This window comes from Stegastes partitus, unplaced genomic scaffold (genome assembly GCF_000690725.1).
Source record: "Stegastes partitus isolate 25-593 unplaced genomic scaffold, Stegastes_partitus-1.0.2 Scaffold982, whole genome shotgun sequence".
Classification (NCBI taxonomy): Eukaryota; Metazoa; Chordata; class Actinopteri; family Pomacentridae; genus Stegastes; species Stegastes partitus.
The window spans coordinates 53,888-77,841 of record NW_007578713.1 but is presented as its reverse complement, the minus strand read 5'-3'; the positions used below and the strand labels follow the sequence as shown (position 1 = coordinate 77,841).

At 40.2% G+C, this 23,954-nt stretch overlaps 1 protein-coding gene across 3 annotated transcripts in view; it reads left to right on the top strand.

Moving 5' to 3' along the window:
- Positions 1–23,954, top strand: part of LOC103366807 (collagen alpha-1(XII) chain-like) — a 154,064-nt gene that overhangs the window by 85,824 nt on the left and 44,286 nt on the right. For all 3 annotated transcript variants that reach the window (XM_008294637.1, XM_008294636.1, XM_008294638.1), the window contains 12 exons: positions 132–271; positions 1,003–1,132; positions 4,370–4,512; positions 9,043–9,172; positions 9,809–9,951; positions 11,498–11,627; positions 13,477–13,596; positions 14,772–14,918; positions 16,031–16,147; positions 19,982–20,134; positions 21,188–21,262; positions 23,713–23,852. In XM_008294637.1, the coding sequence (XP_008292859.1) occupies positions 132–271; positions 1,003–1,132; positions 4,370–4,512; positions 9,043–9,172; positions 9,809–9,951; positions 11,498–11,627; positions 13,477–13,596; positions 14,772–14,918; positions 16,031–16,147; positions 19,982–20,134; positions 21,188–21,262; positions 23,713–23,852 (1,568 nt within the window). The remainder of the gene's footprint in view (positions 1–131; positions 272–1,002; positions 1,133–4,369; positions 4,513–9,042; positions 9,173–9,808; positions 9,952–11,497; positions 11,628–13,476; positions 13,597–14,771; positions 14,919–16,030; positions 16,148–19,981; positions 20,135–21,187; positions 21,263–23,712; positions 23,853–23,954) is intronic.

Genomic DNA, 23,954 nt, shown 5'->3' with positions numbered 1-23,954 from the left:
ACCTCACCCATCTGTTGCTCTGACAAGGTTAAAACGTTAAGAATAATTTACAGCGCTCAGTCTGGCCTGACTGGCTGTAACATAAACAGAAAATTGACAGTCATGTAATGGCTCTTCTGTTGTGTTGACAGAGGCTCTGGGTGGCGTGAAGAATCTCCAAGTCACTGATCCCACCACCAACTCTCTCAAGGTGCGCTGGGAGCCTGCGGAGGGCAACGTCCGCCAGTACCGCATCTTCTATGTCCCTGCATCCGGAGGCGCCGAGGACATGGTGAGATGTCAGGCTGACTTTCTCATCAAACTTATCATTTGTGTCAATAAAAGGTTACGGCTAGCCAATATTGGCAGTGGTGTCCTAGTTCAGTCCAAGATTATTTAGGATTCTTGCATCCGCTCAGTTCCTTTTGTTATTTTCATGTTTATTTCTGGTTACTGACATGCATAAAAGGCTTCAGACTGTATGCTGACTTTTGTTTCTACCTCTAGTTTTTGGTATATAACATAATAAATGGTAAAAAGATTAACAAACGATGTTGTAGTAGGTGAACATGTGTGTCATGCCCTTTGACATCTTTAAAAGTATTGTTTTTTTATTACCAAAACGTCAGAAACAAGCTTTGCTTACTGAAGCTTTAACCTTCTGTTGTTGTTTTTTTCTGATTTAGTTTTGGAATTGCCCTTCATGAACAGTAACAGACTTTTTAATGGCATATTTTTTTCCTTCTGCTGCCTGCCTGATGGTTTTCTTTTGTGTGTGTTCCTTTCATAGTTTCTAAATTTAGTAAAACAGTAACAAAATGACACACTGCTGATTTTTCACCAAAGCCCCAGACATTACAGCTCCTCATCTGCCCTGGTACAGCCTGAAATGTGAGACTCTGCCCCATAGGACTGCTTTGGTTACCTGCTGCTATACGGACCCACCACTCTGTTCAGCTGTGTGTATGATGACCACGTTTTATTAAATATTACTGATAGCTTTGTTTCTCTTTGTGTGAACAGGAGCAGGTGTCTGGCGGCACTACCAACACCATCCTCAGGAGCCTGCTGTCAGACACTCCCTACACAGTGACCGTGGTTCCAGTTTACCCAGAGGGAGAAGGTCTGCGCCAGTCCGACAAGGGAAAGACACGTAAGTCTTTTAAATGAGTAGCAGACAGCAGACAGAATTACAAGGACAGAAACTCACAATTCCAGCAACAGAAAGGCTACAAACCACCCAGACTGCAGTCCTGACTAACAGACAGTACAGTCAATTTCTAAATATCTTTTAAGGATATTAAAGATTCAGACTAGTCTTGTTAGAAAAACTACCCTGAGAGACCAGTTGTCCAAAGATAGGGTAGTCCTTATCTTGACGCATTTTATTTTCACAGAAAACTGAAACATAAAAAACATTTGGCTCATTTCTAAATGAAACTTTTCATTTCTTTGATACCTGTATACTCACAGGCTTCTGTCAGGCTTCTGTCTCCTCTGTGGCAGCAAAACACAAGCCATTAGAAACCCCTGTTAGATAAACACTAAAAGACGCCCTAGTTAGGGACTTAAAATAGGTTGGTGGCCAATCAGCATTCAGTTCTACTTTAAACTCTACCAGACCAGGAGACATTTTATGTGGTGACACCGACAATCAAAATTCTTTGTATTTGTTCTGAAGAAAGTTAAAGGAACTATGAGTCAGTGGGGAGAAGTAATATTATTAAAAAAACCGGAATAACGTCACCACATTTCGTAACAGTCTGTCCTTGAGGACATTCATAGTGCTGCACGTGGAGGTTAACACATAACGGAGCAATAATTATTGTAGAGCAAATGAAAAAGCCAGGCTACAAAGATCACATAACAAAGCATCATCCTGATGTAACAGGATCACGTGATATACTAGAACCCCAGTTTTTTAAATGCAACACAAAACAATATTGTGTTTTTTTTTTTTTGGGGACAAACTGACTCTCGTTGAGTCATGTCACTATGTTTAATGTAGCCCAATTAGCCGACAACACTCTCTGTCCCTAGATCCTTGCACGAGATAAATAACCCCCCCGTGTCCAAATAAAGCTTGAACAGGGAGAAACACCAAATGTCAAGTTTTCAACATCTGTTTCTTGATGTCAAAACAATTTAGTGGTTCAAAAATGACAGCCATCCTCAGAAATCTGATCTGAGCTGCAAGTCACAGCTGAAAGTCTGCAGTATGAACGGAGGCGGGACATACAAGAGAAGAAGTCTGTTGAGCTCCCCTTGAGCAAGACTTTTATCCATCACCTGCAGCAGTGGACAAAGGTCAGAGGTCATGGTGTTGATGAGCAGTTGCCAGTGAAGCTGAAAAAGCACAGAACATTCATGACTTTGCTGAGATAAATGAAGGACGATGTCAAAATGTTATTGTGTCTCCAAAGTGATGCAACGGAGACACAGGTTTAGTGCACTTGTTGTCCTCACATGAACCTGAAACTGAAGTCACTCTTCATTTTTAGCTTCTTGTTTGTCAGTTTGGCATATCTTTGTAGAGAAACTGGATCTCCCAGGTAAACACTAAACCTTTGTGGAAAAGCTATTGTTGTCTGCAGAATTAGCCAAAACCGCTAAATCACAAAAAGCCTCGAGACCCCCTTTAAAGGAGCTGATGGCATAAAAGAGAGGTTCAAGAGTTCTTTCGGAGTAATTTATGGCACCAAATAAAATAAAGATAATGTGGAACTTAAAAGCTATTGTTGGTATCTGAAGAGTTTGGATGAAGAAACATTCTCACAGATTGGATCCTTCATGTTCTGGAGGGCTGTTGACTCGCTGGTTGCTCTGTGTCTCTGTGGTTTGATGCCCCGTTGTGTGCATTGGTTTTGTTTCTGCCCAGACGGCATGCCACGCTCAGTCAGCAGAAAAGCATCCTGGGGTTTTTGCTGTAATTGGAAAGCTGTGATGCCACTGGCGTGAGGCACAAAAACGATTCCACAGACGAGTCCAGCGGGCAATTTTCAACTGAACATTTTATGTCTTGTAGGCATAGTTTCGAGGATAACGTAATTGTTGCCATCATAACTTTAAAGAGATTTCAGTGAGATACTACCAAACCCCACACTGTGTTCTTAAGCAGCGTTGTTTTTGGTTAGAATTCCAGTTAATTCATCAACTGAGACGATTACCGCTCATACTAAATACACAGTTTGTCCGCTTTTGTTTGCGCTGCCTGAAATATGAGACAGTATTTGACACTGAGTGCTAAGTGCAGCAAACATAAAGTCGTTCATGAACTAAGAGGAAAACGGACACCAGTTTGAAACAGCTGAGTTATTGCTTTAATTATTTACATCTCAAGCAGTTAGTTTATGCAGAGTGACAGCGAGGCTACTTAATCGACTTGTATCACATATTCACTGCAGTGAGAAGTGAACCAGTAGCGGTTTGTCTGTTGGCACATTAGGCCACCTCTCCATCACAGCAGCACTGACCTACTGGTCCTCGGAGTGAGTCAGTCTGTCAATGAATATGAGCCTGTGTGTGACGTTAATCAAATTTTATTACCAGTAACTCAGTCCAGTTGTAGTGTTTTGCTCCCAAGAGGAATTTGTCACATTTGGTCTGGACAGAAACAGCATATCAGGCCAAATTCAGAAAACAAAAAATACACTTAGAGATTATATAATTTCTCTGAAGGACAGAGAGTGAGTGTGTCCCTGGAAGACAGGATTAAATGTGGTTATACAACAATAGAGAAAATATTTTGCTCTGGAGGTTTTTTCCTTATCGAGGAGGAGGCTCCTTTTGTGTCTGCCTACTGCATCTAGTTTTCTTTTTATTGGGTAAAGCTCCAGATACCAGGGGAATATGCACATCTGGTTTGGTTTAAAAGGGAAGTTAAGGGCTTTTGCATAAACCCCAAACTGTGCTACTTCTCTCTACACATTCTCTACATACATTGTAAAATGACTATCCTGCAGGAGACTTTTGCCCTGCTCAGCATTGGAGTTCAACCTCAAGAGATTTTATCACATTGAAACAGCTGTTCCAACACAAATCAGCATATAGTTTAATTAGCAGTAATAACAGAATCAATATAAATGTACATTTGCTGGGTTTCTGAGCAGCTGTAAGATTAGCTCTGTAGCTTTTTTTAAAATGCCAAAACTAAACTATTAGTCTAATCCTTGGCTTGACATTTACTCCTGTTCTGTTTAGCACTTTACTTACTTCAGGAATTTAATCTTCTGTGTTTGTACATCCATCAACAATAGCTGTCAGTTTTTAGGTTTGAAGTGGTACGCACTTGGAACGAGCCCTTGGTGTTGATGTTTTGTTGCTAAGTGAAGAAAGTTAACACTCCCATCTTTCTCACTTCACTTTCTCTTAACCTCTCTGGCCTTTGCAGTCCCACGCACGCCACCCAAGAACATCCAGGTGTACAACCCCACCCCCAACAGCCTGAACGTGCGCTGGGAGCCCGCCTCAGGCCAGGTTCAGCAGTACCGGGTGGTTTATGCCCCCCTGAGCGGCGTCAAACCCAGCGAGTCGGTGAGTAACTCTCTGCAGGCTGTTAAAACACAAACTGTCATTAGGGGCAGAAATTGCCTCAGGGGCAGGAGGAGGTGGTTTCCTCTGAGATCACTGTGTGTTCATAGAGGATAAGGATTAGAGCAAAGAATATCAAGACAAAACAAACTCTGGTATGTGATTTTATATTCAAGAATTATAAAAATATGCCAGTGGGGTCAGACAATTATTTTATTTTCTGTTTTGTTAGATATGATGTGCCTCCAGGAAATCGTTAAGATAAGGGAAGTTGAAAAAAATTGGAATTATGTCATCACAGTTATTGTCTTTTTTGTTTTAAGATAAAGAAGATATTATAACAGATAGGGATACAACCTATTATATTTTCATCACCAACTAATCTGGTGGATATTTTTGCTTTTAATCAGTTGTTTATGATATCTATAAAATGTCAGTTTTCCCTGAGCGCAAGATGACCCCTTCGGATATCTTACTTTGTCTGACCAACTGTCCAAAACCAAACTTTACAGTGATAGAAAACAGAGAAAGATCCTCATGCACAGAGTTATTTATTGATCTTCTGCTGATGACTAATTGACTGATTGAGAAAGAATTACAGATGAGTTCAATGAGAGGGTTTTTAATGAGGTGTAGACTTAAGTCACATAACTCAGACTTAAGTCAGGCTTGAGCCATGAGCTGATCATTTTTAACTTCAACACAGTCACAGAAGACATGGCTTTTCCACCAGTGACTTGTTGCTTCACTTGGACTTCAAATGACTTGATATCCCATCCAGGCTTTAAAGTGTGCAGCAAATCAAGTCGTCATTTTCTGGGTAATGCCGCTGATTCAACAGCAGCCAGTCATGCTGTGTGAGCAGATGATAAAGTTTATGTACCAGCAGACAGACAAACGATGATCCACATGATCAAATCCAGATGTAAAACCTTTGTTCGGTTTATTGAAGTTAGGACTTAGACATGATTTCAGACTTGGTACTTGACTTTGTTTTTGACCTGGACTTTGTAGTTCTCGACTTGATCCTTGACTTGAGATGTTTTCGTAGTGATTGGGTTTATCACTTCAGATGTTCAGGTGATGGCTTTGGACTTATCTTGGTGTGGACTTCAGTCTTGGTACAGGTTTTCTCTTGAGACTTTTGGTGCTTGCTGCTTTTGACTTGGGACTTGTAGTTCTTGACTTGACTTGCAACTAATGGCCTTGAATTGGGACCTAACATGGGTTTTGACTTGAGACTTTTGGGTCTTGACTCTGCAATTTGTGGCCTTGATTTGAGGCTTCAAGGCCTTGATGTAGGATTTTGGGTCTTAAGGACTTTTAAGTCTTAACTTGGACTTGGGACTTTTATTCTTGTCTTGAAATATTGGGTCTTAATTTAAGACTTATTTTTTGATTTGGAAAGTTTCTGTCTTCATTTGGGACTTTGGGTCTTGACTTGGAATTAATTATGTCTTTATTTGAGGTTTGTAGGTATTGATTAGGAATGTTTATGCCTTCATTTGGGACTTTTGGGTCTTGACTTGGAATTAATTATGTCTTTATTTGAGGTTTGTAGGTATTGATTAGGAATGTTTATGCCTTCATTTGGGACTTTTGGATCTTGACTTGACACTTTAATGTCTTGACTTGACAGTTTTAGCTCTTGGCCAGAGAAATTTGGCTTTGACTCAGAATTCTGGGGTCTTGACTTGAGACTTTTAGCTCTTGTCTATGGCTTTTGGGGTCTTCATTTCTGACATGAGACTTGAGAGATCTTGACTTTAGGCTTTTCTTGGTCCTTGTTCTTGACTTGAGACTTGTTGACTTCATGTTTCTTTACTGGAAACTAGTAGCCTAAGCCTTAAGACTTGTGCAAACCAATGTCTTTCTTACTCCACATCTGGCTTTGTTTGCCCCTCAACACCGTGCACTACAGCTGTGTACTGAATGTGGACTACATTACTTAAGTTTTTGCACCACATTAAACAACTTTGGTGGTTTAAATATTTTTTGTCTATCTTCCTCTGCACATCTGATTAAACCAGTGAAATCAAAGCGGGTTCATTTCTTTCATCAGGTTGGTCTATTTCACGGAAACAACAGGTGGTCCCTTTTGGTCGACCCTATTTGTTTCACCAAGTGTTTGTGTTGATGTTCCACAGATGTTTGCACAGCAGTAATTATAGTAATGCTCTCTAATATGGAAACCATGACTTGTCAGCTTTTGTGTGTCTCCATGAGCACTGATTTCATGCACCAGTGCAAATATCCGATCTCAGGGAGAGAAAAGGGGGCTTTACTTCCCCACAAAGAGTTTGAACTCTGTGACTGATTTGGAAATACTGCACGCCGGACACATCTGTGACTGACATCAGTGAAAAGCTCCTATGGTTGACGTTCTGGGGCCATAAGGTTGTAATCTAATGAGGCTGTACTGATGATTAGGATCTGCTTTGATGATGCTGTAAAGCGTACAGTGTTGTATAGTTTATTATCCCCTGCAGTCGTCGTTTCCTTTGTCTATTTTCACTTTTGTTGCATTTTAGTTCAATGAACTTTGATTTTGCGTTGGTCTGACAGGAAGCTGGTTTGGCAAAAAGCAGAGAAGACACCAAGTACAAAGATTCACCATCTCTTTATGAATGACTTTAGTATAAATAAGCTCATTATGGGCGAATTTGACATTAGAGGTTTATTCTTTCAGAAGTTGATTTGAGTATTTTAACCTACAAAGAGACTAATTTTTTTCTGATAGAGGATACTGAAGAAGCAGAAGAAGTTCTTGATGAGTCTTTTTTTTCCCTAATTAAACTTCCATCCATCCATCCATTTTCTATACACCGCTTAATCCTCATTAGGGTCGCGGGGGGGCTGGAGCCTATCCCAGCCGACTTAGGGCGAAGGCAGGGGACACCCTGGACAGGTCGCCAGTCCATCGCAGGGCCACACTTAGAGACAGACAACCAAGCACACTCACATTCACACCTACGGACAATTTAGAATCACCAATCAACCTCAACATGTTTTTGGACTGTGTGGGAGGAAGCCGGAGAACCCGGAGAGAACCCACGCTGCACGGGGAGAACATGCAAACTCCACGCAGAAAGATTCCGGTGCCCCCACCGGGACGCAAACCGGCAACCTTCTTGCTGCAAGGCAACAGTGCTCCTAATTAAACTTAGGTGGTGGAACTGAAAACTAAAAACAGCCCTTTATAGTAGAAATCTAAATTAGTAAACCTATTTGGCCAAAAGTGTGTGGACACCTGAACATTTCAGATGTGATTGTTTAAGTTAATATCCCAGAGCCATGGTCATGAATCTGGTGTTGCAGGAATCCGCTCACATAGCAGCCATATGAGCATTTGTAAAGATTAGCACTGATGTTGGGTGAGATTCTAGTTCATCCCAAAAGTGTTGGAACAGGCCAGTCTCCCACACCAGAACTGGAATTATGTCTTTAGCACAAAGGTGTTGTCATCTTGAAAGGGACAAACACACGTTGTTGACCTATAGAAGCATGCTACTGTCTGAAACAAACTGCTGGAGCATCAACAACCTCAGGAACACTGTCCACCAACTTTTAGTCAGTTGTGTAAACGTCCTGCTTTCATGGGCTTTGTTAAAAATAAACTTGTATAACTCCTTACTAAGTTCTGAATGCAGCATCACAGTTCAAGTCTTCTCTTTAATATGCTGAATGCAACCTGACTCAAAAGCCTCTTAATTATCCAGAACAACTGCATTGTTTGGCTCCACCTCAACCAGTGCGGTTCATCTCAACCCTTGAGAGCAGTGCTACTTTCAGGAAATGACTGTATGACTAAACCTCCAGTCTAATTCCTAATGTTTTAAAAGGGCAGTGTCCAATCCACTGGTCTTATTGTTGAGTTTACTGGTGGGATTTAAACCCAGGCCATTAGGCGTATATGTGCTTCCAGTTGTGGGATCTCAGCCACTACATCATCACTGAGGAACCTATTTCAAGGTCCGACATGCCAAAACCTTTGGGTCCAAACCTCTTTGAGGTATTTGCTTTAACCAAAACAAAAGCTTTAGATGAGGGTGGACTCGAGTTCAACCAGCAGATATATTTCCTATGATGTAATGGCACTAATTTGTATGGCCCACAAACTGGCTAAACAGCTGAACATAGATGCTGTAATAATCCCAGTGACAAGAGATGGTCTGCAGTCACGCTTGTCGTTGGAAAGCTTGTGGAGCTACACATCTAAACCTGCTGACGGATGCAGCTCTCAGTTCCTTTTTAGCAGAAACTGTTTATCTGTCAGTCCTCTTACTGAATGAATGATTTGTTTGGCTTATAACCTCCCAGGCCTTTGTTAGTGTTTGAGGAAAGCTTTGGCAGCTGGGTGCCTGGGAGATAACTGAAAGGGGGATGAGCAGTGAGGTCATTATGTACATTAAACCTGCCAGATCTTTATGTAATGCATGAAGAGGCTCATTTCAATAGGCTCACTGTGGCTGCTGGATTGATTATTTATAATGATTATGTATTTTTGGACCCTTGTGTTTCTTTTCCATAAAGGTCCTGGTTCCAGGGAATACTAACAATGCCTTCCTGGACAACCTGATCCCAGATACTCCGTACTCCGTCAGTGTCTCTGCTCTGTATGCTGACGGCGTGGGAGAGCCAGTGAAGGACACCGGCAAGACATGTAAGCACACCAACATTTTCACATGCTGACAGTGTACAGAATTAAAACAATGACTCAGGCTCTCCATGGTTTACATCTGTGTTGAGTCACAGGCAATGATGTGTAACAGTGTGAAGTATATCTTTACATGCAAGTTGGTAAAATGTGGTTGTTAGCGCCGCTGCTCTTAACAAATGATGATATCTTAAAACAAACACCAACTTCAATAAACAAACAGAACCAGAGTAGCATAGTTTCACAGAATACAAAACACTTTATTTCATTACTTAATGTCCTGTAATGTCAAGCATTAGTTTAAAGTGTTATATGTTTTGTTTCTTTTTCTGGTCCTTTACAGCCTTCCTACATCCACATAACATCTGTTTCTGTTGCAGCCAGTTAAAAAAATAAAAATAACATTTCTGTCCAATTATTGCAGACTGTACTAAAACATGTTAACATAATTACATAATGCCAACTATACATTAATTAAAGGGGGAATATATGAGTTTTAAAAAAAGTAAAATATAAGATGTAATTTAAAAAATTTTAGAGATGTTTTGTGATAGTTTCAATGGTGGCCTATTGATTTTCCCGTCAACTTTCACATGTGTTTATTGCCTCAATGGTCTATTTGTGGTTTTGTTTTGGTCGCAGTGCCCCGTGCTGGTCCCAGGAACATGCGAGTGTATGGCGCCACCACCAGCACCCTGACCATCGCCTGGGACCACGCCGAGGGACCCGTGAGGCAGTACAAGATCGCTTACGCTCCCATGACTGGAGACCCTATCACCGAATTTGTAAGTGCACCTTGAGGCTCATTTACATCGATCACAAGGGGCATTTTAGAGACACACTTTTGAAGAGTATCAGTATTTCAAAATGGGTATTTGTGATGACTTAAATGCATCCAGGAGGCAAAACACAAAGTCCTCGATGTTCAGGTATAGATATGTTGTTGATTGAGTGTTTGATTTTAGGGTAGTTGTTGCTCACACGATATGCTTTTGCCTCTTGATTGGGGGAAAAGGCTAATCTTTGTGTTATTATCACCTGAATAGACAAAGTATTTGCTGGTGAAGAAAATCTGGTCTTATGTCTACAGAAATTAAAAGTCGCACATTAAAACAACCCAAAAACATTTACCCCTGTTTCAAAAAATTTCTACTGTAAAAAAAACCCTTTTTCGTGAAAAGGAAATGCATCAGAATCACATATCTCAAGCCTGTTTCATGCAGTAATATGAGATTGATTTCAGGCAATGATGTGTGAGGTTTTGGAAAAACGTTTTCAATAAACTCCCATTGTTCCCTTTTTGCTGTGATGTACCCCTCAAACTATGTGATGAAGTCAAATCTTAGGATTCCCTTGCATCATTTAGGTTATAAATTTCCGATTAGCGAGACTAATTACAGACTCAGTTAAATAAACAGCATAATTTGGGGCATAATAATGTTATTAATAGTTGTGAATAATGAGTTGGACCAGTCATGAAGGGTGGATACGGCCCAGCTGTGGTTCCCCTCTGCTTGTTAGTGATGCACCTGTTCTGTATGAGTCAACTAACTGCAGCAGAGAAGCTTGATGGAAGAATTTCTCCAACTGACCAGGAAACTTAGAACCATTAGATATGCATGCAATTTAGCAAATGTAACTCATGGAGAGGGTTTGTGTTGCTGCAGGTCCTGTAATCTAAATGAGAAGCACTTTTCTACACCAGGACACAAAAAAACACGATTCCTTCATATTTATTAGAGATCATTCTTCTAAAGTTTTTCTTACTTCAAAATTACATCCAAGTCTGTGTGATGACTGAAGCAAATGAAAGGAGTGATAGCAAAAGTGCACTTAAATTCACTGCTTCAGGTACAAAAGCATTCATTAAAATGTAGAAAAGATAGGATGTGGATGTCAGAAATATCAGTGCTGTCAGTGAGTGGTTGTGTTGGAGATGTGGTTTCAAGTCAGTTTTTTTTTTTTACTTTAATTGTTTTTTTTTTTATCACTAATCGCAAGTTAGTCTCAGTCTGTGCAGCACATGATACCGTTTGTCCTCAGACCCTTGAGATTCTTAGATGGAAAACCTCTCCCAAAAAAGCATTTAGCATGCACTGCTAGCAGCATGGCAACACAAAGAAACCAAATGCAACATAAGAGCATAAGGCCAGGTCCCAGTCAGTCTCAGTGTTTGGCTCCACCTACCAATTACATGTACCTGCAAACAGGGGAAGGTCACTGTGTAAATGCTCTGCTACTCAGGATTCTCTGAGTGTGAACACACATTTTTGTTTAAATTGTTTCTTCTGCTTCTGAAAATCTCTGACTCTGTGGTGTTTGGCTGTTCAGACTGTGGTTCCAGGAAACAGAAACAATGCCAGGCTGCAGAATCTGCTCCCAGACACCCCGTACAACATCACTGTGGAGGCCGTCTACGCCGAGGGGCCTGGAGGGTCGCTCAACGGAAACGGACGCACACGTAAGGCCAACAGTTATTGACATATTTTCGAGTACAGGCAGATGAAAGTCTGCACTTTTCACTGTGACTGTCTTGGCATGTATCTGCAGATTACACCTCATAATGTCACTGATTTGGTAAACAGCAGGCTTCAGTTAAACTTCAAATGTAACTTTGCTATCTTTGGTTGTGTTCAAACATAATTTTAATTAGCTTTTGCGTGTCGAGAAGGTAGTAAAGTTTTGAGAGTTAACAATACAATGGTGGCTCCATATCGTGTACAAAGGTTAGGTAACAAACAAGATTTAAATCAGTCTTATCAGAGAGAAACTATTAGCTTACAGTCAAACAGCAGATAAACACCTTTTTGCTATATATAATTATTTTAGGATCGCAAAGTTACATATTGATTGTCTGCGGCTCTTTAATACTTTAAATGATACTCTGCTAGAAATCTGTTGTTTCCCAACCCAGCTACTCAGTCGATGCAAATAAGGGATCAAAACAACCACTGAAACGTTACAAACTGCTTTCATTGCATAATCCACTTCTCCACCACACAATCAGCATGTTGCAAACAGTTGACATTTTGTTAATGAGGTTCTGACTTCAATAGTGCAACAAAAAGTTGTGTATATAGTTCAGCAATTTTGAAAACGGTATCTTAGATTCTCACTGGAATATTAGCATCAGTGTGTTTCTTTGGTCATTCAGTGCGCTTCAGGCACTGAACCTGTGAACTCAGTGTTATGTGTTGCTCTCATTGAGCCTCCCGCTGCTGATGCAACTGTTGAGTTAAACAGGCCAACAGCTTCCAGCTCTGCTGGCCAGCAGCTCAAGAAAGTAGGAGACAGTGAAAATAAATAGAGTAGACTTGCATTAGTCAACAGTGCCAACACATGTTAGCGTGAACAGTTGGGACCACTGGGAGCTCACAGGAGCTGAACTGGGAGAGCACTTGACTGGTGAACAGCAACATTAGGTGTATAAACAATAGAAGCTCAGAGAAAGAGTGTGTGCCTGCCACTTTCAGGCATCAATCCAAGTCCAACTCTCACCACCCGGCTTGTTCACAAGGCTGAGAAACGTCCCAAAGCTAAACACGTGTATTATGAAAAATACATTTTATAAACGGGTATAAGGTTATTACTATTAACTAACTGAGAATACATGCTATAACAACTATCCGTTAGTTATAGACAGTAGTTTTAAATGAGAGCTACAGCGATCAGTTTAATTGATAATGCAGCCTATTGGTTGGCAGGTTGTTTTTGTGTTTTTCACGGCAGCAAGACGCTACGACAGCTTAGAAAAACCAACAGAGTTATTGGTACCACAACTCTAACACTTAGTGTGCTTCTGTTAAAACATAGCACATAATAACAATTCATGGTGTGTTCAGTGTCCTCTGTTTTCATGAGGATATTTGAATGATGTGTAATTCATTTTCATAAATTCAGTGCTACAGGTGACTTCTTTACTCTAAGGCAATTATGGACATTACAAATTGTTAAGCATTACATAAAGGAGTGTAAAATCTGATTAAAGCTATTGTCTTGAGCTTTTTCGAGACAAAGTTTGAGACATTTGGAAACATTAATGATACTTTTTACCAAATGAATAGATGACACAGAGCTTTAGTTAAATGAATGAATCAATGCTGCAAAGAAAAAAAATGTAATTTATGAATTAAGAATAGTATTAGAACACAAAACACTTCCACTGCATTCCTTGACATATCAGAAACAAGTGGCAGATTCCCAACTCTTTGCTTTATTAGCTTTAAAATAAATGTTATTTCATTACTGAGGACCTGTTTTAGTACAACAAAAACAATGAATGACATTGACGCGTCTCCTCTCTGTCACAGTCGGCATGTCGAGCCCCAGGAACCTTCGTGTCTCAGATGAGTGGTACACCCGATTCAGGGTGGCCTGGGACGCAGTACCTGCTCCTGTCCAGGGATACAGGCTGATCTACTCCCCTGAAGGTGAGCTGGTGTCACATCAACACACCCGCAAAGTGAACGAATGCTCTTCTCGCCTTGAACGTGGATGTTGGCTGCAAATGTTGATGAGCTGTGAGCAGTTAAAGCAAAGAGTAATTTATTTTGTCCTTGTCAGATTGTTTTATTTGGATCCTTCTTTTTGTATCTAGCAGAGGTCAAACTGAACAAAGCACACTTTGCAGTTTTTCACATGAGAGGAAATCAGGATGAAAGAAAAACAGAAACATGTTTTTCTTCTTTTGTGTCTTATTAATCATCGTGTGATTTATCTTGCAACTCCCAATTCCTCATCCGGCTTTCTTGTAAGTAATTAAATGAGAGAAAGCAAAACAAACATACAAAACATAACTCAAAAACAGGAATCACATTTTTTACCTCCTACATAGTGAATTAATGAATGAGGGTTTTTTGTTTTTTTATGAGTGTAAAAATATATATATAAATAATTAACAGGAAACAGAATGTCAAAGCTTTAAACTAAAAAATATATATATCTGTGGGCCTTGAAAAGTCTTAGAAGGCAACATAAGTCTTGTTAAGGGTAGTACAAAGTTTTAAATCAGTTATACAAAGCTTTTGTATCTGATTTTAGCAAAATCTGGCTGAATCTTATATGGACCTTGAACTAATTACCTATTTTTTAATGGGTAATCCATCCATTCATCCACTTCCATCCCCTTCTGCTGCTTATACATAATTAAACAATGATATCATTAGAAATAACTGTTTGTACAATGAGGAAGTAATGTCAAAAGTGTGCTATAAATGTTGGTATGCCTCACTGTCTGTACTGGTTTTCATAAATATCTCACTTCGGCCCGTATGATGATGGAAACGGTGTTAAATTGCATACAAAGTGGTATCAAGGAGTCTTTTGTGAACCCTGAAGAGATCCCGGCCAGCATCTGTAGTTGTCCAAAGATGCTACTTGTAACACATATTGTGAAGAGTTTGTGCTTGAGTGAGTCCATGTTGATCTTGGCCTCTGCTGCAAATTTCCATCTGCAAACTGGTAACCAGATAGTTGAGATCTCTCTGCAAACATTCTTTGATGTCCGTCTGCTGCCAGTTCTCTTTAGTTTCGCAATGACAACAACCTCAGTAATTATACATGACTCAGTCCCGCACTTCTTATTTCTGTGCTATTGTCTTTTCAGGGACAAACCAGCCCATAGATTTCTTCGTGGGTGACGTGACTTCTTACACTCTGCACAACCTGCAGCCTGGAACCACCTACGATGTCAAAGTGCTGGCTCAGTACACCACCGGCATGAGCGCACCGCTCACTGGACAGGGAACAACACGTACGTACAGTAACACTTATTCCAAGTCATAACACATTTTCTCATCTGTGCCAGGTGGCAGATAGCAGATAGTTTTGCTTCACCGATGATGACGCCACCCCAGTATCTTGAACTAGTTTTTGGAAAAGCTGTCTTGAAACTTAAGAATGTGGACTTAGGTTGGATTTAAGTTTAACACTTGACTTTGGATGTGAAAGTAAAAACCTTCAAGTGTTGGTTTTGATTTGCTAAAAGTTTGTCCTGTGTGTAGTCAAATCATTTTGTCTCAGGTTTGTAAAAACTTGATTTGGAATTTCCCGATCGAGACTTGTAAATACATGACTTGAGTCTTGTCTCATTTGACTTGAGACCTTTCCCCCCCCTAACTGATGCATCAACAGCTCTGGTTTATGGTGCACTGAAACACTGCTACAGCCAACTCCCCTTGGGTTGCACTATCAGCTGTAAGTAGGGTAATTAGCACTAACTCTTGGTTCAGACTACTCAGTCTGAAACATGTACGACATTGGAATAGACAATGAAAGTCACCATGAGTCGATATTTGTAGTGTACCACAGTTGACTACAACAGATCTACAATCGGATCTCACATCATCCCAACAAAAAAGGACTAACATCTCTTTTTCTCTCTTTTTTTTTTTTTTTACCTTCTTTCCTATCATGTGACAGTGTTTACATGTGTAAGTAGCATGTATTCCACAGTGGCAAAGAGCTGTAAGCATGGCAAGTAAAAGACAAACTAACATGTTTGCTGCCCTCCTAGTGCGACGCACACTCAAGACAGCCTGTATTATACACAACAACTGTTTCACATTCGTCTGTCTCAACCAAGTCATAACAAGAGTTTATGACTTTGTAATCATTCGATCTTATCAGACCAAAATACTGAGTGGTCGAAACCTGGCAAAAGGATGAGATGAAGTTTTTTTTACTTGCACCTTTCCCAGAATGTAAACTCAGAGGCACTGGCATTCCAGATGCTTCTGTCACGTGAAGTTGAAATTTATGTAAGCCAGAATCTTTTCAAAAACACATAGACTGTAAGATTTGAACAAACAGGATCTTGCAGTGTATATAATGAGCATTATTTACTGACGTGTTTGATTTGTGCAGTTTACCTGAACGTCACCAACATCGAGACCTTCGACGTCGGCCACGACAAGTTCTGCATCAAATGGACCGCTCACAGAGCTGCCACGTCGTACCGCATTAAACTCAACCCAGTGGACCGTAAGTCTCATCAGTTTTTACCATACGCACTGTCTGTTGGTATAGTTACACTTCATAAGCTTATTTTATTTGCATTCCGCGTTATAGTTAGTTAAATTTAGAGCTATAGCATGGTAGCACTGAAGTGATTACCACAATTAAATGATCATCATGGGAGAATTTGCTTTGTAGGCAGAACATATCTCCTTCTTGCTAAACTGAAACAAACAAACCAGCTACATTAAAAACAGACGACATATTGTACATCCACATTTCTGCAAATTTCTAAAGCAGGACACATGATTGGAGTAGTTTATTAGTCATGTAAAGTATATGTGGTTTGCACAACATCTATAAAATATAAAATTGCAAAAAGAAGCAAAACAACCATCACAATTTTCCAGAGTCAATAAACAATAGTCAACAACATTAAATGTGTTACTGTCTCCCACTAGCAGTCTGAAACTGAAAAAAAAAATCAGTTTATGGTGACTTAAAACCGAGTGAAGCAACTCAGATGAGAGAAGCTTGAATGCAAAGTTTTATTTTTTTACAAGACAAGTGGTTCAGTGGTTCATTAATGATCATATTTGCTGTCATGCTTTTTTGATTTATGGGCTTAAACACGGTCCTTTAACTTTGAATAGATCACAGGAGAGAAAACTGAACCACAAGTTGGGTTCTCGTCAGAATGAAAGAAGTTTCTGACCTGCTGCAGATACATTAGATTCATGAGTACACCTGAACACAGACAGTGGAGTGGTCCGTTTCACAGTCACATCCTGATTGGGGGTGACTTGTTTGAGGTGATGCATGTGGTAATGTGTGCAATAAGACTCCCAGCAGATGTTTGAAGGCATATCTCCAGATGAAGTCATCTCTGTGTCCACTGATGCTCCAGATCCTTCACGGCGTATAGCAGACTGTGTCGGTTCAGATTGTGTCTCGACTTTTTTTTATATTTTCCTCGCAGAGCCTGTTTATGTTCAGCCCTCCTCCTTGTGATTATTACTCAAAGCAAGATGCCGGTTTTGGCCAGGACTTAAAGCATTCGACCACCAAGCTTTAATTGTGTCTCTGTTTGCAAAGAATACATCCTTTTCAATTACTTCAGGGTCTTTGATTCCCATCTGGTTCATATTCGCACACGGACACGGGTTAGCGGTAAAAGAGCAGGAAAAAGCAGAAAGGGTGCATCAATATTTAAGTATCTATATGGTAGTCATTAGCCATTTGTGCTGCTGTGACGGGCTGCCAGAACAAATATGGGTCTAGCGTGAGACAGACGGCGGTTTAACCACTACCAGAGGATCTCTCTGCTGGAGCGTCCGTCCCAGTGCGACGCTGCAGACACTTGATTCAACAAATCAGTCAACTGTTTGTTCTCAAGTGGAAATGCACACAGCGGTCAGAGACGGTGGTGAGATGAGTAAGTGGAAAAACAATGAGCACGAGTCCTCTGCATCGAGAGTTCCTCCATGTTTTAGAAGCCATGGAAACACTGGTGAGAAGAAGAACATGTGGCTGCCAGTTTTTTAAAACACACAATTATGGGATATCCAGCTGAAATGTTTCAGGGATTATATTTTGTCAACAGCACTCTCTGCGCAAATCTGTGTGTATCTTCTATCTTGATATATGAGGGCCACTGTTCTGGAGTCGATCTTACAGTGAGGCATGTGTGTTTTCCCTCAACGATTTTTATGAAGTGAGTTTGATGATAAGTTGTTGATAGTACAGGCCTCAGTCTAAAAGTATGGCATCACCCAAGCTGTAGAGGATGATGAAATCCTTCTTAAGTCATACAGGCCGAACCACGACACTGAAAAGTAGCAATCGTCATCTATGGCAGCTGTCTCTGCAGTAAACATGTTTTGTTTGTTTGCGCTTACTGGAGCACTCCGTGTAAATAGGAAAGCTTATTATCAATATGTCACTGCCCGGCCGAACAGAGATGTAAACAGTTCAGTGGAAGGGTCAGTGTGTTGCATTTGTGTATCACAGAGATGTTGACAAGAATTTGAGCAACATTAACTAAACAGAAAACAGAAAAATAAGATGGAACTATCAATTTAAACTCCAGAGGCGCAAAAGTGCAGTTTCCCTGTGTGCCATTGGCTTTGAATTGACACAAGCTGCACTAACATTTTCACAAGAGACACAAATAGTTTCATAATGGCTTTGTTCATAAAGCGCTTTTCAAATCAAGAATTTAAAAAGTGTTTCCTAATAAATCTGTCTGAACTTCAAACCTTTTTCAATTTTGTCTTAGATAAAGACACCATGTTCTGCCAACACTGGAACAGTTGTGACTATTCCATGAGAGATTTCTGTATTTCAGCTTTTCTCTGAGCTCCGTCACTGGTTTGAAGTCTTAGCACACACACACACTGATCTCGATTTAGCAACATGCGAATTAAAAGTTCAACGTTTTTTTGCTTATTCAGCCATCAAGTCTGATCAAACGTTGATCACTTAATCCTGATAAGGTAATGCCGTTAAAGCTTTGAGCATCATGACTTTTTAAACATCGCCTCCAGATGTGTGTTAAGACATAAAAATACTCTCCCTGGAACAATTCTTATTCTGTGCCGTTTACCTCAATCACCTGCCAAGTTATTTATGTTCGCTCCCTCTTTGAAAAATCCCAAATCTATTCATGTACACACATTTGTGGAAATTTCAAATTACCACATCAGATTGTGTAGGTTAGGTATTGGACTTTGTGTGCATCATTCTGCACAGAAAACAGCCAAGTGAAGTAACAACAGAACCAACACCTTTTTGACTTCAATGCTACAGAGAAAACACTGATGCTCTGACACCAAGTTGCTCCATTATCAACATAAATCCACATAGACAGTTAAAAATGGAGCAAAGAAAGAGAAAAAAAGCTGAAAACTAATAATTGTCGTTTGTGAAGCTAAAATGTAGGCTTAAGTTGCCAGCGTCACAAGCCAGCGAGCCTTGCTGTTAGTTTTAAAAGCCAGAAATGTAAGCACCTGGGGAAGTAATCTTTGAGTCATTAGTAATAATAATTAATGCTATCATACCCCAGGAGATGCATATAATGAGTAAATATCTTAGTTTTCACCGTGGATATTAATCTTTCATGATGATTCAGGGCTTAAAAACGATATAAAACTCGCTGGGTGTGTTTTACAAGGGTACGAATTTTCAGGCATCTAGAACGAACTCAGTGACTACACTTACAGAACATGAGTCAATGTTTCCCTCTGACTGTAATCAACCCCACTGATGAGACCCAGAAAACGTTTAAAGGACCTGATTAGAAGGCGAAAGCATTTGAGCAATGGTTTTATCAAATTGTAGCATTACTGGAGTGTTTGAGCAGATCAGCACACACGGTAATGTCACCTGTTCAAGGATGTTATGGGGAAACGCTTAAAGGTACCTTCACCCTATTCAGGACTTTTGGGTTCTTTTGGACCCCAGGCCATTTGGTTTGGGTGACAGGTATTGTTTTTTATATTTGAAGGTTGTTGTTTTTTTTAAACATAAAAAGAAGGACATGTGTCATGCATTTGGAACCAAAAATATGTAAACTTATCAAAAAATTTATTTAATATAGTATAAAAGTCTATAATCAATGCCTGCAAATATTTTCACATATTCGAAAGACCTTCTACATGAAAGTCCTGAATAGGGTTAAAAGGAAGAGAGAATGGAGCATCTTACCGGTGGAACGTCTTTTGCTTATCTGAAGTCATTGGCTTGCTTAAAAAACTGTGTGAAATGAAAGTTTAAAACTGAAGACTCAATCTGACTGTTAGGGATTAGGAAAGGTTTACAGAGCTGTTAATATGTGGTGTCTTAATTCTGATTCCTCTGTAGCCTCCAGTAAAGGGCAACATGAGATCACCATCCCTGCCGGCCTGCCTCAGTACTGCTTTGACGGACTGTCCCCCGATGCTCTGTACACCGCCACTGTCTTTGTTCAGACCCCCAATCTGGAAGGTCCAGGAGTCAGCACCAATGAGAGAACCTGTGAGTGTTACAACTGTAATACGTGAATAGACTGCAAGTTTTTCTGCTATACTGACATTTCTGCTGCAGAAAGTTCAGATGAAATCTGCCTCAAAACCAAACTCAGTTGTGTTTGTGAAAGTTGCTGTGACAATGTCTGATGTTTAAAATTAAACCAGTTGCTCTCATGGCAGTTCTATTTATGGTTAGCTACAGTTCAGCATTTTTAATGCAAACTGGCATTGCTGCTCCAGTTGTGACAAAATATTGTTAAACTTGTCAACCTGATGGCGAGACTTAATCAGACATTCATTACGAAGGTAGAATTGTAATGGCATACACTATATATTTTAAGTGACATTATCCATTAGAGATAACAAATATACTGTATATGTGGTTATCATCTACAATTACATTTTCAGTTCCAGTAATGAAAACACATTGCAGATTATTTTGATTTAGTTTTTTTTGGCAGCATTATATGTATTATATACAACATATCAGACTTTGGAGAGAAAAAAAAATCCTAGACTTATGTCTGCCATTACACATTTTTGGTTTGTCTTTTTTTTTTTTCTATGTACATTGACTTTCCTAATTGACTAGTCGGTCCAATAACGCAGCTACCACATGTGTCAGTTAATAAATGAACCAAATAAATGTTTGGCTGGAAAGTTGTTTATGTCCGTTCGGCAACAATAAGTGGATCAAAATGAAATGAAACCTGTTTGAGACCTAAATGAAAAGAAAAACAACTGTTGAGTGTAAAGGATCTGCTCTCCATATTTTCTCACCACAAACCAGCAGCGTCTGCGTCACTGATGGAGAAAACAGGCATAAAATCACTTTTCGCTGAAAATGTATAAAAGAGAACATGATGTAGTAACAAGCTGCATCACTCCAACACACCAGCCAGAGTGTGAACTGTGGTGTCTGAGACATGGAGCATGATTTAAACAGTGGGTTACATCATCTCACGGGATGAATCCAGAACAATGACTTCATCATGCGACGTGTTTAGGGTTACTCTGTATTTATTACAAATATGTTCATGACTGTTTTTGTTTCTTACAGTGGTGAAACCAACTCCAGTTCCAACACTCCCTCCAACTCCAACTCCTCCACCCACCATCCCCCCTGCATGGGCAGGTAAGTCTGTTATAGGACCTGGAATGCAATAAAATAAAAATAAAAAAAAACGGGTTTTAAACAAAACAGGACTCAACTACTGAGCATGCTCTCTGGATCTAAACCACGGATGGCTGCACTTGGCTTTTTTTGCTGTTTGCGCTGTGGGTAGTTTGCATAGAATGGGATGCCATTGTTGAACAATAGCCAACTCTCCTTATGGACACACTGCTAGAACTCGTCACTAGAAAGCTCAAGAATGGCAGCCAAAGTTCAGCCACATTAAACTTCCATTTTGCACCTGCTAAACATGCCAGATGACTGTAAGTGCACCTGAAGACAGACAGATGAATTTAATATTTGAATTGCGGTTTACTCCGGGTTTTCAAGGTTACAGCGGTGGTTTAATACTTCCCAAGGTGCATTACTATTATAATGCCGGAGCTGGTTATGCTTGAGATATCAAATCAAAATGTGTTAAAGCGCCAGCCGCTGACTAATCAGTACTTTTGGGAAATGATATTGCTGTTGCCAGAAGAAATCTAATTTAGCTCTGTGCGTGGCTAGTGAGAGGGGAAGGTTTTCAGAGACCACCTAAACCCTTTTCTTTCCCTAATGAGCGTAGACATAAGATACAGATTCTCAGTGGCGTGAACTCCAGTCTTCCTTGATTATTATTTTTTTTTCTGTTGGCTGAAAGCAAAGCTGTTTCATTGTGCTATAGGTCTCTGTATCGTGATATAATCCTAAAACTGAGACTGATTAAAGCGCTTGTACTTGTTGACCTTAAAAGATTTGCAGTAAGCCTACTTGCCGGTTTGAATTATGTTTTTGTATTTCTTCTTTGCTTGTTTCCAAGACCTTTTAACACCGTCTGGGTTGCAGCTGAAAGAATAAAGAACACCATGAGAAACGGCAACATCTAAGCATCACATTAATGTAATGCACAACAGTAATTACAGTCAGATCTACTTGTGGCTTAATGGTTGGGACATCGATTTAGATGAGCCTGCGCATTGCCAGTCATAATTTTTTTTTGCAAGCTTTTCCTCCTGGTTTAGTTGCAGCTTTGCGTTTTGCGATTAGTCATCTGGTGCCAACACTGCCACTTTTATGTGAACACACCAGGCCCACATAGCCAGGTTCAGAAACTGAAAAGCCATCCTGGGTGTCGTGAACGTCCTTCATTGAACAGGCCGTTTCTTAATCAGATACACAAACGTCGCCAACAGGCTTCTTATGACACAATGGTTTAAACACCGACCTGCAAACGTTAACAACAGTCGGTTTGGATGTGAAATGTTGTGGCATCACCTTCACCAGAACACTTCTGTCTTCTTGCTTGTAGACTATGATAAACTACTTAGTTTACATTGTGTCTCACAGCCTCTGCTGGTTCAGCTGTTAGTCATGTGCACTGCCGACCCCCTCATAGCTTTGGAGGCGAACTGAACTCTTTGGAATCTGTCTCCAAACACTAATTTTCTGCCTTTCTATAATTAAAAAAATATGAACAGTTCAAACAGTCCAAGGCAAATGGATGACAAAATAAGATTTCTGCTGAGCTTTAATAAAACTCCCATCTGTCGGTTTTTCATTCTGCGTGCTTCACTCTTGATACATCCAGTCCAATACAAATGTAAATTAAACCACAGTACGTGGATTATAGCAGATAGTTAGCTGATTTTCAACTTTAATGGAATCATGGATGTGAACTGAGCGTGTAAAACACCCCCCAGGAACATTCAGAAAAAAACAGCCCATAATTCCCCTAAAGAACTCTCAGAGGAAAACACGGATCGTCCCAGCACTGAATGGATCTTTTCATTCACACTCCGCTCTGATTGGAAACTCCTCGATGGCTGGACTCTTTCTGGAGCCGACCCGTGCCAGCAGTGAATTAATAGCCGCCACATGTGCTGCTGGCCCTGCAGGGTGCACGAAGCAGAACACAACCGTTAAGAACCAACAACTTAGGTGTTGAAAAAGGAAGGCAGAGCAGTCCAAAGAATTCTGTTTGTGTCGCTGGGTATTGTGTAAAACCTGTTTATAAATCTCTTACCAGGAGGAAAAGATGGAGGATCGCAAAGTGAGCTGCATCACATAAGGCAAAGATTATTTGAAGCTTTTTGTCTAATTCATTTTCATCTGAGAGGAACCCATTAACGAGAACTCAAACCCTTCTGGTGACCAAATGTTCCTTGTTTTGTTTTGCCAGTTTTGGGAGTTTTTTTCTTTTTTATCAGTGAAACCCGTAATTACTATACATGGCCCCATCACGTCATTTTTCTCAATCGTTTTGTTTTGTTGCACACTTTACACTGACTCTTTTTTTTTTTTACGCGCTCCAGCTTGCAAGCAATAAGCATGCCGTGTGTTGATGCCATTTTCTCTGCTGGTGTTTGTGATGCTGCCCTGAGGTCTGGCCGGTGGACTTTAAAGCTGCTAATTGACTTGTTTTCCTGCCTCAGTTTGCAAAGGTGCCAAAGCAGATGTTGTGTTCCTCATTGACGGCTCGTGGAGCATCGGTGAGGAGAGCTTCACCAAAGTCGTGCACTTCGTCTCCGGCATGATTGGTGCTTTTGATGTCATCGGACCCTCCGGAATGCAGGTTCGTGCTGAAAGACCAGGACAGTTGTGTGCTTTGATAGCACGCTGTAGCTATTTTAATCTTATTTGCACAACGAGAACATCATGGTGACACATTAATAAT